The 12,963-nt window shown below is 37.5% G+C and overlaps 1 protein-coding gene across 2 annotated transcripts in view; it reads left to right on the top strand.

Annotated features, from left to right (window-relative positions):
• Positions 1-12,963, top strand: part of LOC114466880 (paired box protein Pax-7-like) — a 49,899-nt gene that overhangs the window by 18,513 nt on the left and 18,423 nt on the right. For both annotated transcript variants that reach the window (XM_028452728.1, XM_028452727.1), the window contains exon 5: positions 9,701-9,900. In XM_028452728.1, coding sequence (XP_028308529.1) covers positions 9,701-9,900 — 200 coding nt within the window. The remainder of the gene's footprint in view (positions 1-9,700; positions 9,901-12,963) is intronic.

Here is a 12,963-nt window from a genome sequence, read left to right as displayed (position 1 = left end):
CTGCCTTCATTTTATCCTGCTCTATCTCAGTGTTTGTGTTCTTAATGTTGATTAAGACTCGGGATGTCCCGATACAACTTTTTCATTTCCGATATTGATCCAATGCGAAATCAGCATAAATCATACATACTTATTTTACTTTTTTCATTTTTTTCCAATTAAAAAAAAAAAAAAATTACTTATTTTGTAGTGTGGAATGCTAGAAAAGGTTTGATCAAGTGATGTTACTCAAACAGAGAACAATAGTCAACAACAGTAGGGATGAGAAAAATTGACCCATTTATTATTTACCAATTGGTTACATACATTTTAACCTTCACCATAATATCTACAGTATTCTATAATTGAATAGAATAAATAAAAAATTGACTGCAAAAAAAAAAAAATCGGAAATTTGAATCCGATATCCAATATTCGTTTTCAGGCTGATATTGGATCGATATCCGATATCGGATTGGGACACCCCTAAATAAGACATACATTTTGGTTGTTTCAATTTTGATTTTACAAAGATCATTGTATTTTTAATAGATGCTGAGGGTTGTCTCTTGTAGAAAGACCTGTGAATGAGAAATAAGCACAACACTGGTGGTTCACAATCTGACTGTAATAAAAAAAAGTCTGCACAACTGTGTGTTGTGTTAACTCAAATCAAGCACACTCCAAAAACAGGTGTGCCTAAAGCTGCACTCATGTCTGATGAAGGGCGTTCAGCCCGAAACGTCACGTTTTTTGGTGTAAGTTAATTAAAATTGGGAGCTAACCACGCAGTTGTGCTGACTTTTTTTCATTGCATCTTTGGACTTTTTGATCCAGCACACTGTTTTCAAAGGGATGCGCGTTTATTTTTGTGCTGCACAATCTGACTGTATCATAATTATTCCTTACTCTCAGAAAACTGTTTCACCATCAGACGAATCCTTATTCCTCATCCTCTATAGTTGGTTTTAGACCCACCTACACATTTGAATTTGATAAATGATCAACCATTTCATTATCACAATCAGGTGTGTTAAGTTACACACCAAAGCTTATTTTTTAAAAAAATTTTTTATGGTGGTCAGTAGCTCTGGAACTCCCCATTGCTTTTTAACAATAAAAACAAGCTGTGACCCGAATAAAGAACTCCTAACTTTGGTTTGATTAAATAATGGAACAGAGATAACCTGAAATAGTATAACAGCTACATTTAAAACATGATAAGCAGATGTTGATGGTTGACGAACAATATACCCATTTATTAATTAGGTGAATATTAACCAACAATGAAAATGGCATTTTAACAAAACAAGCCCCCAGATAAAAACAGCACTATTCATAAAAGAGATTCCTTCTCAAAAAAATACTTTCCTTGGTTATCCTATCAGTAGACAGTAAATACTCATAAACTTACTAAATTATTGCTATTTTTAGAGACGGTCCTCAGATAAATAAATACATTACTACATAATAAAAATACAAGATTATTTTTTTAATTTTTTTATTAGCTCGGGAAAATGCCTTAAAATCACTGAGATGAGGTCCCTTGCTATACTTTTGGCCCCCTACCTGCATGTTAAGAACCACTGATTGGGTGAATAACTGTTACCAGTGCAGAACACTGAAGTTAACACAAAATCTAAAACACTAAAAAAAACATTGAAAATTAGTGACAAAGCTCACTGTAAACGTGAATAAGTTACCAGAACTCACAAAAATTGAGGCAATCAATTGCCTCAATTTTTTGAAGTTGATTAACTTAAAAGTCAAAATTTTCCAGAATTTAAAAGGTTGGATGACTGGCTACTTGTACTTTTTGATAACAGCTAAATTAAATATGAATTAAGTTTATTTTTTAAATGATCCCTATTCCAAAACAACATAAATAACAGGACTACCATTCTTAGCATGTATTATTAAGTTGTGTTAGTTAAATTTACTCAAAAAGGAAGAAAATGTTGCACCAACTTGACATAATTAAGTTAGTAGAACTTTTTCTATAACTTTGAGTGTAAACTATCTATCTATTTAATTACTTTGAACGTTCGGGTTTACAGTGCTGCTGCTATATTTTATTCACCTTTTAATTCATTATCTAACTGGGTTTTTCCTGCATACAGTAACTACTGCACCTTAGCTGTTCTTACTGTTACAATTTTTACGGTAATGGTTTTCGGTTTAACCAGCAGGTTGGTGTCTACAGATTTCTAAGAATCATGTGTATGCATTTGTGTAATTGTATATGAATTGTGTATATGTGTGTGTTAGAGAGAGGAGCTGCATTGAGCTCCCGTCCCCCTGATAAGACATAGCATGCCAATCGAGGGATCTGGTGGAGACAAAGCTGAAGTCCTGCTTTAGCCCCTCTATCGGCCCTCGGCGTCTGTCTCATTACCATAATCTCTGCTTTCCATTATCAGCTGGGGAGAGGAGCTGACCCTCTTGATCCACCGGCCTGTCAAACTTTATTCTCCTCCATCCTGGGGATCCTTATTGTGCTGCTTTCCAAAGCAAGCATGGAGCTGCTGCCGGCAGGAGATACCAAACCCTCCTTTGCTGCTCAGGTTGTCTCTGCAGCTGCTCGGACTATGGCCACCGTGGTGCCACACACTTACACATTTACATGTTTAGTCGCTGTGTGAAAGAAATGTGTACAGTCAGCATCCAAGGTTGAAAATAAATCATAAGTGAGCTAAAATTATAGGTCAGAATAAACTGCTTAGAATGAAAACTAAGACAAGGAGGGTTACTGTAGAGCATTTGATCTCAAGTAGGCCGCAGATTTTAGGCTGGGAAAAAGAACAATTTTAACATCATTTTTTATCATCTAGTTTTCAATATCAGTTCAATTCACTTCAAAAATTCCCAATTTTTCTACCAATTTTTGTGTAATTTAGTCAATTCGTGGAATTGTTTGTGAGAAATTGCAAGAATTGTGTCAAAATTGAGAGTTTTTTTCTCACAATTTGCGTTTAAAAATTCATGTGATATAAACAAAGGAAAAATGCAAGCCCCTAAAAATATTGTGGAGTTTCAATAAATTGGTGAAGTTGAATTATCTACAACAGAATTATTTGGTAATTTACAATAGTTCACGTTTTCTCTGCTGTTTTTTTACTTTCTCCTGTGGGCTGAATAGGATGCTGTAAAGGGCCTTGACTTTAACATGTGCTATAGAGCATTTCTGTTACACCTCCATTTTTATTCACAACTTCATTATGGCTGAATGTTTTCTACTGCAAGAAATCTAAACTTCAAAACATCACAAATCTATTTAATAAGTTCATTCAAATGTAATCAATCAAACAATGAACAAATGTAATTACTCAGTCTTTAAAAAAACTGCATTAAAACAAAAAAGGTCAACACAAGTGTGAAGACTGTTGAAACATATACTGAGCTGAATGAGATCTGAAAAGTCCTGGTGTAGTTTACATGTTCTCCTAGGCGTGTGATGAGAACAGTGTATTTCCCACAGCAGTCATGTTCTCAGTGGAAGTGTGCTTAAAAGAGACCAAAATACATCACCAGCCCTCAAAATAGCGTGTGAAGTCTGGTCCGATGTGAGCGACACATTTTTCTAAGTTCCAGGTGATCAGTTAAAAGCTCACGGCCAAACTTTGTTCAGCACTTTGCTGCTTGTTTACTGAAATGAGAAGAGTTGACTCACCCACAGCACATAGACCCAGAGACTTTCGATTTCATAATTAGGACTTTCTTTCTCATAATTATGACTTTCTATCTCATAATTATGACTTTCTATCTCATAATTATGACTTTCCTTGGTAATTTTTTTTTTTTTTTTAGTGGCGGAAATGAGCTTCCATAGGATGCCAATGCTGATTCATGTTAACATCTGAAAGTGTATAATGTCACTGTGACAGTAAAAGCCACTCACCTGATACACATTCTTAGGTTAAAACACTGATACCTCTGTCTCCAGCAGGATTTAGAGGTAGTTCAACAATAGTCTGATGGGTTTTTATTTGACTAATTAATAATAATAAAATTAAACTGTGTAGTTTTATTTCCCGCTCCCAGGCTTTGGAACTGTCATCCATTAAAGTAATTGTGGTCCCTGTGTAAACCTTTAGAAAGCAGTTGAAAACCCATCCTCTTAATATTATATTACCTTTATGTAACTGTGTGTATTTTTATGTAGAATTGCTTTTATGTTACGCCTCTGAAGATCTACATGTTCTTTGTTTGCAAGCTGATGGAAGCTGTGTGAAACTATGTAATGTTCCAAAGGAATATCTTCATTTGTGTGTTTTATCAGTACCTTTTTTTTTATTGAAATGTATTTGCCAAGCCTCATTTAGAAACGATCAGATATTGTTTTAATTCAGCATTTAAGGCATGTAATGAAAAAACAATTGTGATCTTTGGCGAACACAAGGGACTAAAGTTATGTACCTAACACAAATTGAGAAAAATTAATATACAGCAATATTTAAAAGAATGAAAGATACAAAACTTTTACTCTCCGCTGTAGAGCTTAAGGTTCTGCTAAGTTGCATGTTGCATTTGATTAACTGCAGTGAATATTTTGGCAGCACATTGGAATTTTGTCAGAAGCCTATTTACTTTCAGACAAGTTGACTGAATCTGTAAAGGATTTAGTTTACTAAAAATACTTCTGCTTATTGGTATGTGTGAATTCCCACAGGAGACTATTCAGATTGGCTCATTTAACGTCATATCATGCCCCTTCACACACATTTTCTCCAACCTCACAATTTGCCACTGATTGAACAAAATATTGCAAAGTAGCAAGTTTTTTTTTTACTGTTTAATTCAAAATATAACAGAGAACCATCATTTTAATCATCTTTCCTATTGTGCTTTTAGCCTAATTTTGTTCAGGGAATAAGTATTGTAATATTCTAGAGGAAAGGTAATGTGTGTAATGGGAACCATTGACATCCAGTCAATGAATAACAAATACCTCATTAGAATTGATCATTTTGACATAATTTCTTCATTTTTTTCAGCCATGTTTTACATCCATTTACAACATTTTACTTAAAACTTGAACCAGCATTCATTTTGCCTTTTTAAAACACTGGGTAAATTCATGCAGATTGGATTACAGTGTGAGAGAAGGCATCAGGGATGGAAACCACTGCGAGGTAAAAGAAGCTTGTTTCACTGCTTCCCTCCCTCGCTCCCACCTCTGCCCCACTGCTGCCTAAATCAGGCAGCATGTGGAGGGAAGACAAATAGAGTCCATCCTGTCACAGCAGCACCCTGAGGACTCAGAGGTGCCTTTTGGAGGGTGATCCAGCCCACTGCAGCAGCCTCAAGTGCTGTCACGCCGAGTTACAGCCAAATTGCTTTGCAGCTTCCCCCTCCACCCCGTCCCTTTCCTGACCCAGCAGCGACAAACACATACGTTGTATTCTGGGGCTTTCTTTGAATTCGTGCTTGTGTATAAATATTTCTCTACCTTGATTTTTTTTTAGAAAAACAAATCTTTGCATGGACTAAATGCTAAAAGAATTGATTTAATTAATGCAGCAGCATGTCCTGCGGCCACATGTAATCCTTTGAGGATTCTCTAGTGGGAGCTTTCAAGTGGGATAGCTGGAGGGGAATACAAAAAGATATTCTCCCTCAGACTCCTCTGTTGCCCTGTAAGTGGAGCCTCATACTAATCCCATAATTCCATGTTTAATTAAACTACAGAGCCGAGTTGTTTAAGCCAGTGTGATGGGCCCTTGCTTTCCCTCTCCTGCACATGACCATCCACAATAAACACACTGCTTAGTTCACTACACTTCAGAAAGAAATCAATATCCTGTGGGGAAATATTCACCCTTCATCAGGCAACACTCATAATTCTGCAAAACACAACACAATATGAGGTCGAGTTCCAAAGCCATAATGTTCATGATGGTTCTTGTATGTCAGTATAGGTCGTTTTTATGTGGAAATGTATAGTTTAAAACACTAATAAGAAAAGAGTGTGTGTTGTAGTTCTTTGTGATTGGACCTCAGCTGCAGACCATTAATAGTGTCTTAAGTTTTCTGACAAATGCAACATCTTCTATGATTGATTAAATGACTTATTTTGTGTAAAACCAGTTGCCATGCAAGGAAACCTTGGGTATTGACATCTATACGGAAAACAGGGCTTGAACACGGAACCTTCTGCGTGGCAGATGTTTGTAGCCACTGTGTGACCTCTACACACACCCTTTTTTTGTTTTTCGAATTATCCTAGAATATTTCAGAATTTTTAATAGAATATTGTGATTAATAAATTTGATCCAAGGTTGCCCTACTACAGCCAGGTCTTCATTGTTCCACTGATAATATGTGGATTAGGGCTGGATGTTAAAGTTAGGGTTATTTAGTTAGTGGACTTTAAACTAAAAACGTATTGACAACAGGACGTCAGCCCTTGCTGAATTATATCCCCTCAGCTTCACCTCCATGTGTGTCCTGGGGACCCATAGAAAATTAAAAGCAAGGAGGCTAGAGGACTAGAAAAGAGATAGGAACGTCGCTTCTGGGGGTTGAATTTCAGCTGGGAATCGTACTGGTTAGGAGTTATGAGTTAGGGTTACGGCAACCATTCAGGGAATGTAATGGTCGGGTAAGTCTGGAGGACACCCTCCCCACAGTATCGGTAATTGCCTACTACTGTGCTGGATACAGTTTTTGGAGGGCAAGGGCTTTGGGGCTTTTTTGAGGCGTGTATTTCTGTGTTTGGGATAAAGCATTTTTTAAAATGGATTATAAAATTCATTAATAATAATTTGTAATTTCTCGTCAAAAGCAGTGGTCCTCCTGAACCATCCCACAAAGAATAAGAAATCCAAATATAAACATGTTCGTATTTAAACCTCACATCAAAGTAAAAAAAGAGTATTGTGTTTACATGATAAACATCATTCTGATGAATTATCTGGTTTCATCAAACCAATGATATCTTAACTACTCTTTTATTCCGCTTTGGATCGACTGAATCAGAATCTGCAGGCATCAGATAATCTCTTGTGGCTCTTTATGGTTTGCTCAGAACAGCAGCATGGACACATTGTATCTGAGGAACTATAATTGGCAGCACAATGAATAGTTCGGAGCCGTTTTTTAAGCTGCCGGTGTGTAAGTCTGACAGCCTCAAGGCCCGCAGTCAAAGAATGGTCCTACATACAGTACATCACCAAGGTGGTCCAGAGAGATTATTACCACTCGTTTCATTCCAGCTGTCAGCAACATACCTTTAGGCATTGTGGGATATTCAACTTTTAATAAAAGAATAATGCTATACAGCAGAAGAAAATGGTTTTCCTATACAATAAACACCCGAGATAAACTTTTGATAGTGTTGGGATGTGAAGTACCGCTACTTATTACCTCTGTATGCATTATTTCTACATGATAACTCCCTCGCACCTGCCATCAGGCAGAAATGACCCTCATTGTACCATGTCGCACATTTCTGAACATTGAGAAAAAAACATATGTATTTTGAGGCTCTATCTAATTTTGATGTTTCATAGAGAGTGTATTTTGAATCTATGAAGGAAATGCTAAGTTAGTGAACCATACTAAATGGCTTGTAAAATTATCAAAGGTTAATATCTGATGGACTGGCACCCTGTCTAGGGTGTCCCCTCTAAAAGGCTTTTTCAGTTCTAATTTTGATGATTGAGAACCGTCACAGGTGGTTCCCATTCACAATATTCCGGATTATTTAGTACAAATCTTTACTATTTCCAATATGTAATAGGAAATAGCAATAGGTAACACTGATTATCATAACCTCAAAGTCATTTATTCAATTTTAAATACTTCTTGTAAAGTTTTTGTTGAGGGGGGATAGCATTCACAATCAGATACTTTTGTGTTTTTGAAATTGTAAGGATTTCTCTCCCTTCTTCCGGATCTTTTAATTGAACAGCTCTGAGGACAGATGACAAGAGTGGCATCATTTCAACAAGGTTTATCAGTTACAGTGACAAGTAAAATACACACGCAGATGGCCAGAGGAAGAAGCCTATGTCTCTCTATGTTTGTGTGTCTCTCTGTTCTCTATCTGTGTCTCTATACCTCTGGGTCTGCGTCTATCTGTATATCTTCATGAATGGACCCTCTTTGGTATCCAGAGGTGTCCGACACAAACATGATCATATATCACATGCAGATCAACTCTTGAGGTCATGAAAACAGTTCATCGTTGTGTGTGTGTGTTCAAACCAAACATTTAGGGACGGATTTACTAATGTTTTAGGGGTATTAAAACATGTGCAAACATCACTCCACACGCTAATAAGGAGTACAAACCCCAGGGAATCGGGAGTGCACGTGTTCCGCGGGTCACAATGTACCCACAATCCATTTAGCACGTTTCCCTCTGATGAATATGTAATGTAGGCAGATCTCATAATGGGTGCTAAAAAATTGGAGGGGGAAATGAATGCATTGGACGCAATGCAACTCATAAAACCTGGAACTGCAAACACACCCACAGAGATCATGACTGCAGTGAATAAACACAGCGGAGATGGAAAAAAGGCCCCAGTTAACTTTTCTAGTATAAGAAAATATTTTAAGTATAACAATAGTCAATATTAACAGCCACTGAATGAGAAAATGCAGAGTAAAGCATGTGTGTGGGAGAGAAACAGATGAACATGAGGCAGCCCGTGTGGAGTCCAGAGGATGCTTTGGGCGGAGCTTCATTTATGTCGCTCTGGACACACAGCTCTAGTGAGCTCCTGTGTCTTCTTCTCCATGTTTTGACTGAAACTTTCATCTTACGTTGATGGCAAGGAGCGTCAGGCCAGAATCAGCTGACCAGCTGTGTAATTTATGCAGCGATGGAACAGGTTCAGAGCTGCGTGACAGCGCTACTCAGGAGCTCAGACCTGCTGCATGATGCATGATGCTCAGTAGATCATTTTCAAGTGTTGCAGACTGATTTATCTGTTGCTGCAATAACTCAGATCAATGGCATCAACAAATCAATATGACGGTTTGTGTCCAAAGAGGAGTTCACCTGCCTCCAATTGAACTTCTTCATATGTCATTTAGTGGTTCTTTGCACTCACCTTTCTATGATAAATAAGCAAAATGTTCTTTTAAATAGGGCGGTCTGCACCACATCTATACGCGCACCTATTTGAGCTGCAATACCAAGACTGCTGCTCATTCACTGGTGCATAGAACGTGGAAATGAGACAAGAAGATTGCCAACAGTAACAAAACATGCATTGCTGTCTCATAATGATTGCACTTCTTGTAGTGTTGACCTTTGACAGCATGTGCAGACAAGATAAAAAAAAAATAAAAAAGAATAAGAATATTGCCAACCAAGTGGCCAACCAAACATGGCCCATTATCCAGCTGAAGTACAGGTAGCATCTTTGTAGGGTTGATGTATGCATCCTGAGTTACGTGAGCATGTTCGGATTACATTTTATATAGTTTCATTTTATCCAGCCAATGATAAATTGCGTAGCAGCTCTGCAACTAAACATCCAAAGTGCTTTTATACAAATTTTATCTGCAGAACATACTTTGAATAGGTAGGAAAAGTGTAAATGAATTGGAAATTGCATAGGGGTTATGTAGTAGTAATTTAGGTTGTGAGGTTTTCATTGATTCCTCCCCCCCCCCCCCCCCCTTTTTTTTTTTTTTTTTTCATTTCTATCGCACTGTTTGATATACTGGCAGAGCTTCAATATGTCTTATATCTGTGTTTGTCCAGGCAGCCGGATGGATGAAGTCTCAGACGTGGAGTCAGAGCCTGACCTTCCCCTGAAGAGAAAGCAACGCAGGAGTCGGACAACGTTCACAGCCGAGCAGCTGGAGGAGCTGGAGAAGGCTTTTGAAAGGACTCACTACCCTGACATCTACACCAGAGAGGAGCTGGCACAGAGGACCAAACTGACAGAGGCCAGGGTGCAGGTAACGTGTTCACATCTCACCTGTGTGACACCCTTACAACCCTAAACAACAGAGGCTATAGGAGTATAAGCATTATTCTTCTTATTAAAAACATATACTAACAGGCCTGATGATGCAAGGTTTCCAGAACTCATCTGACTCAAGCATGCATTAGTGTTGATTAGGGTTTTTTTTCCCATCCTGAGAAACCTACTGTATCCTTTGGTCTCTATTAGTGTTTGACAGGCCAACAGTGTCCCAGTTGTGCTGAAGTACTGTGGAGCTGTAACAGCAGCTGTTCAGTGCTAGGCAGGGTGGTAGAGACAGCATTCCTCCTGCATGTCTCACCGCCGACCTTCTTGGCTGGAAATTACTTTTCCCACCACTTTGCAGCCCACCACTCACTGTAAAACCCACAGATTACAGAGCTTCAAGCTCTTTGGGGAGCTTCATGCCATGACAGCAATGTGGATCAATCAAACTGGGGAAAACTGAGACAGTGAGAAACCAGTGCACCATTGAAACCAGTACACAAACCACCATTTAACTCTACTGAGTGCTACTGGGAGACCATGCTGATTTTGATTTGTCTTTAGCTAAATTGAATAAAGTCATAGTCTTGGTGTTTAGCTTTAGTCTGGTTTCTGCAGACTAAATTCACAAAGATTTTAGTCCATCTAATCAGAGTTGAATAACCATAATTTAATGTATAAACGTCAACATTTATTGGTCATGTTGTGCCTTTAATTTATTGTTCGATGCTTAGTGAAAGTTTACACCTTCTCCCAGAATGTGCTCTTAGTTCCTCCCACATTGAAATGAACCATTAGTAAAATTCATGATAAGCTCATACTGTAGTTATATTATGTTGTGTTCCACTCATTGTACAGAACTTATTTGACTATGAATGTGATGAAACATCTTATCTGGCTTCAACACTTGTTTGAGTTCAGTTCATTTATATATGTTGGCCTTTCCCACTAGAGATGCCTGATCTAACATCATGACATCCTCTTTCCTGTTTCATATACATATATATTAAATCCAAGTAAATATACTTGCATTCAATCTTAAAGGGAGTATAAAATAGTTTTAAAGTTGAGCCAGTTGCCCAGGTGAAAAAGTTGGATGTGGTTTGATGGTTCAGTCGCACACAATTCCTGTCATCGTATGCTTGAGCAAGGCACCAAAGCCAAAAGTGCTCCTGATGGAGGGCTAGTGCTTTGCGTGGTTGCGCTGTTGCTGTTAGCAGCTTATTTTGTGTCTGATTAAATACAACAGTGTTGTGAAGTCTGTTAATAGACCAATCTAACTTCTGTAGTGATAGAACACATGTTCAGGTGTATTCTTTTAGTTTGCTGTGTTACGATCAAACATGTCCCAATACAACTTTTTCATTTCCGACATTATACCAATACTGCAGCCTTGCGTATCGGCCGATACCGATATTGATCCGATATCATACATACTTTTTTAATTTTTTTTTTTTTTTTCTCTCTTTTCTTTCTTTACTTAAAAAATAATAATTGCTTATTTTGTGGAATGCTAGAAGGCTTGATCAAGTGATTTTACTCTAACAGAGAACAATAGTCAGCAACAGTAGGTATGAGGAAAACTGACCCATTTATTATTAACCAATTGGTTACATACATTTTTAGCCTTCAGCATAATATCTACAGTATTCTACAATTGAATAAAATAAATAAAAAATAAATTGAAAAAAAAAAAAAATCTGAAAATCCAGAAATTTGAATCCAATATTCGTTTTCAGGTTAATATCGGACCGATAGCCGATATTGACATCGGATCTGGACACCCCTAGTTATGATGCTGTACTGAGAAAACACAAACCCTACTGACTTGTATGTTAAGGTTTTTTTTATTCAAACATGGTTTTTCAGGATTTGTTATCTTCTTCCAGTCTTCCTCAGAGGTAATATACCTCTCATAATATCACTAACTGGTGATACAATGAGTTCTTTCAATTACCGGTACCTTAGTTGCACCTTTGCCTTGTTTGTCATACTTTCTCAGCCAGGACACAACAACCCTCAAAATAAGACACAATGTAGTTTTATTGCTAAAATGCAATTCACCTGTGTGTTAAGTTTTAAAATGCCACGTCAAGCATGTGAACCAGCTGCTCAGTGAATCAGTTCCTCCTCTGGATCAGAAGTGCATTGTGGGTTCTACATTTGATATGGTTTTGCACACATGCAGTACATGCATATTTAGACTGATACACTTTTATAGAGTTCTAGAAACCTAACATTTATATTTTTGAACTGTGAAATGAGGAAAAAAAAAAATCACACCAACACTAAAAGAGAAAATGCACATTTGTGTCTACTTATGGGCACATCACAGTGCTTACTTTCACAGAGACTCATTTTACTCTGCAGAGTTCAGTCGATCTAATTCTTCTTCTCCCTTCGGGGGACCAAACCTGTTGTAATTATGTGAGTCTCCTTGACAGAAATAGAAGTCCAAATGATCTTTTCCACCTGGAAAGAATATTTCCATTTGCTATAAATGAAATAGGTAGGTTCCTGTAGAAAGCAGATGGGTGGAAACCTCCAGGCAGTGATTCCTGCCGCTGCAGCTCTGGATATGAGAATATAAGGTGTGTGTGCGTGTGTGTGTGTGTGTGCAGCCTTGCCTATTTTACCGTATATGCTATGAAAGATACTCCACTTTAAAAATAATCTAACAGTTAACTTTGTGACTCAATGTAACTAAAGCTAAATAAAGCCTAAGTAACTAATAAGCTAACACGATGAGATGTTGTCTTTTTTGTTTGGTTTTAATTAAGAATTATAAAATTGGTGCAGAGAGAGGACAGACTTGCATTAGGCAACACAAACTCTGTTTCCCCTTATTTTCTTAATAATGTATTTCACTTCTTGATATGTTTAATTAAAATACAACTATTTTTTTCCCACAATGTTATTACATCTGTTTTTGCACCATAAATACAGTGATTCTGTCAGCTTTAATACACTTTGCAAACAAGAAGAAGGGCGCTGAGTCATTGGTCCAGAAAAGCTTCCCTGACACCGTGTCTGTGAGAAGGCTAAAGCACAG

This window comes from Gouania willdenowi, chromosome 7, assembly GCF_900634775.1.
Source record: "Gouania willdenowi chromosome 7, fGouWil2.1, whole genome shotgun sequence".
NCBI lineage: Eukaryota > Metazoa > Chordata > Actinopteri > Blenniiformes > Gobiesocidae > Gouania > Gouania willdenowi.
Note: the sequence above shows the minus strand (reverse complement) of the source record. Positions and strands in the feature narration are given on the sequence as shown.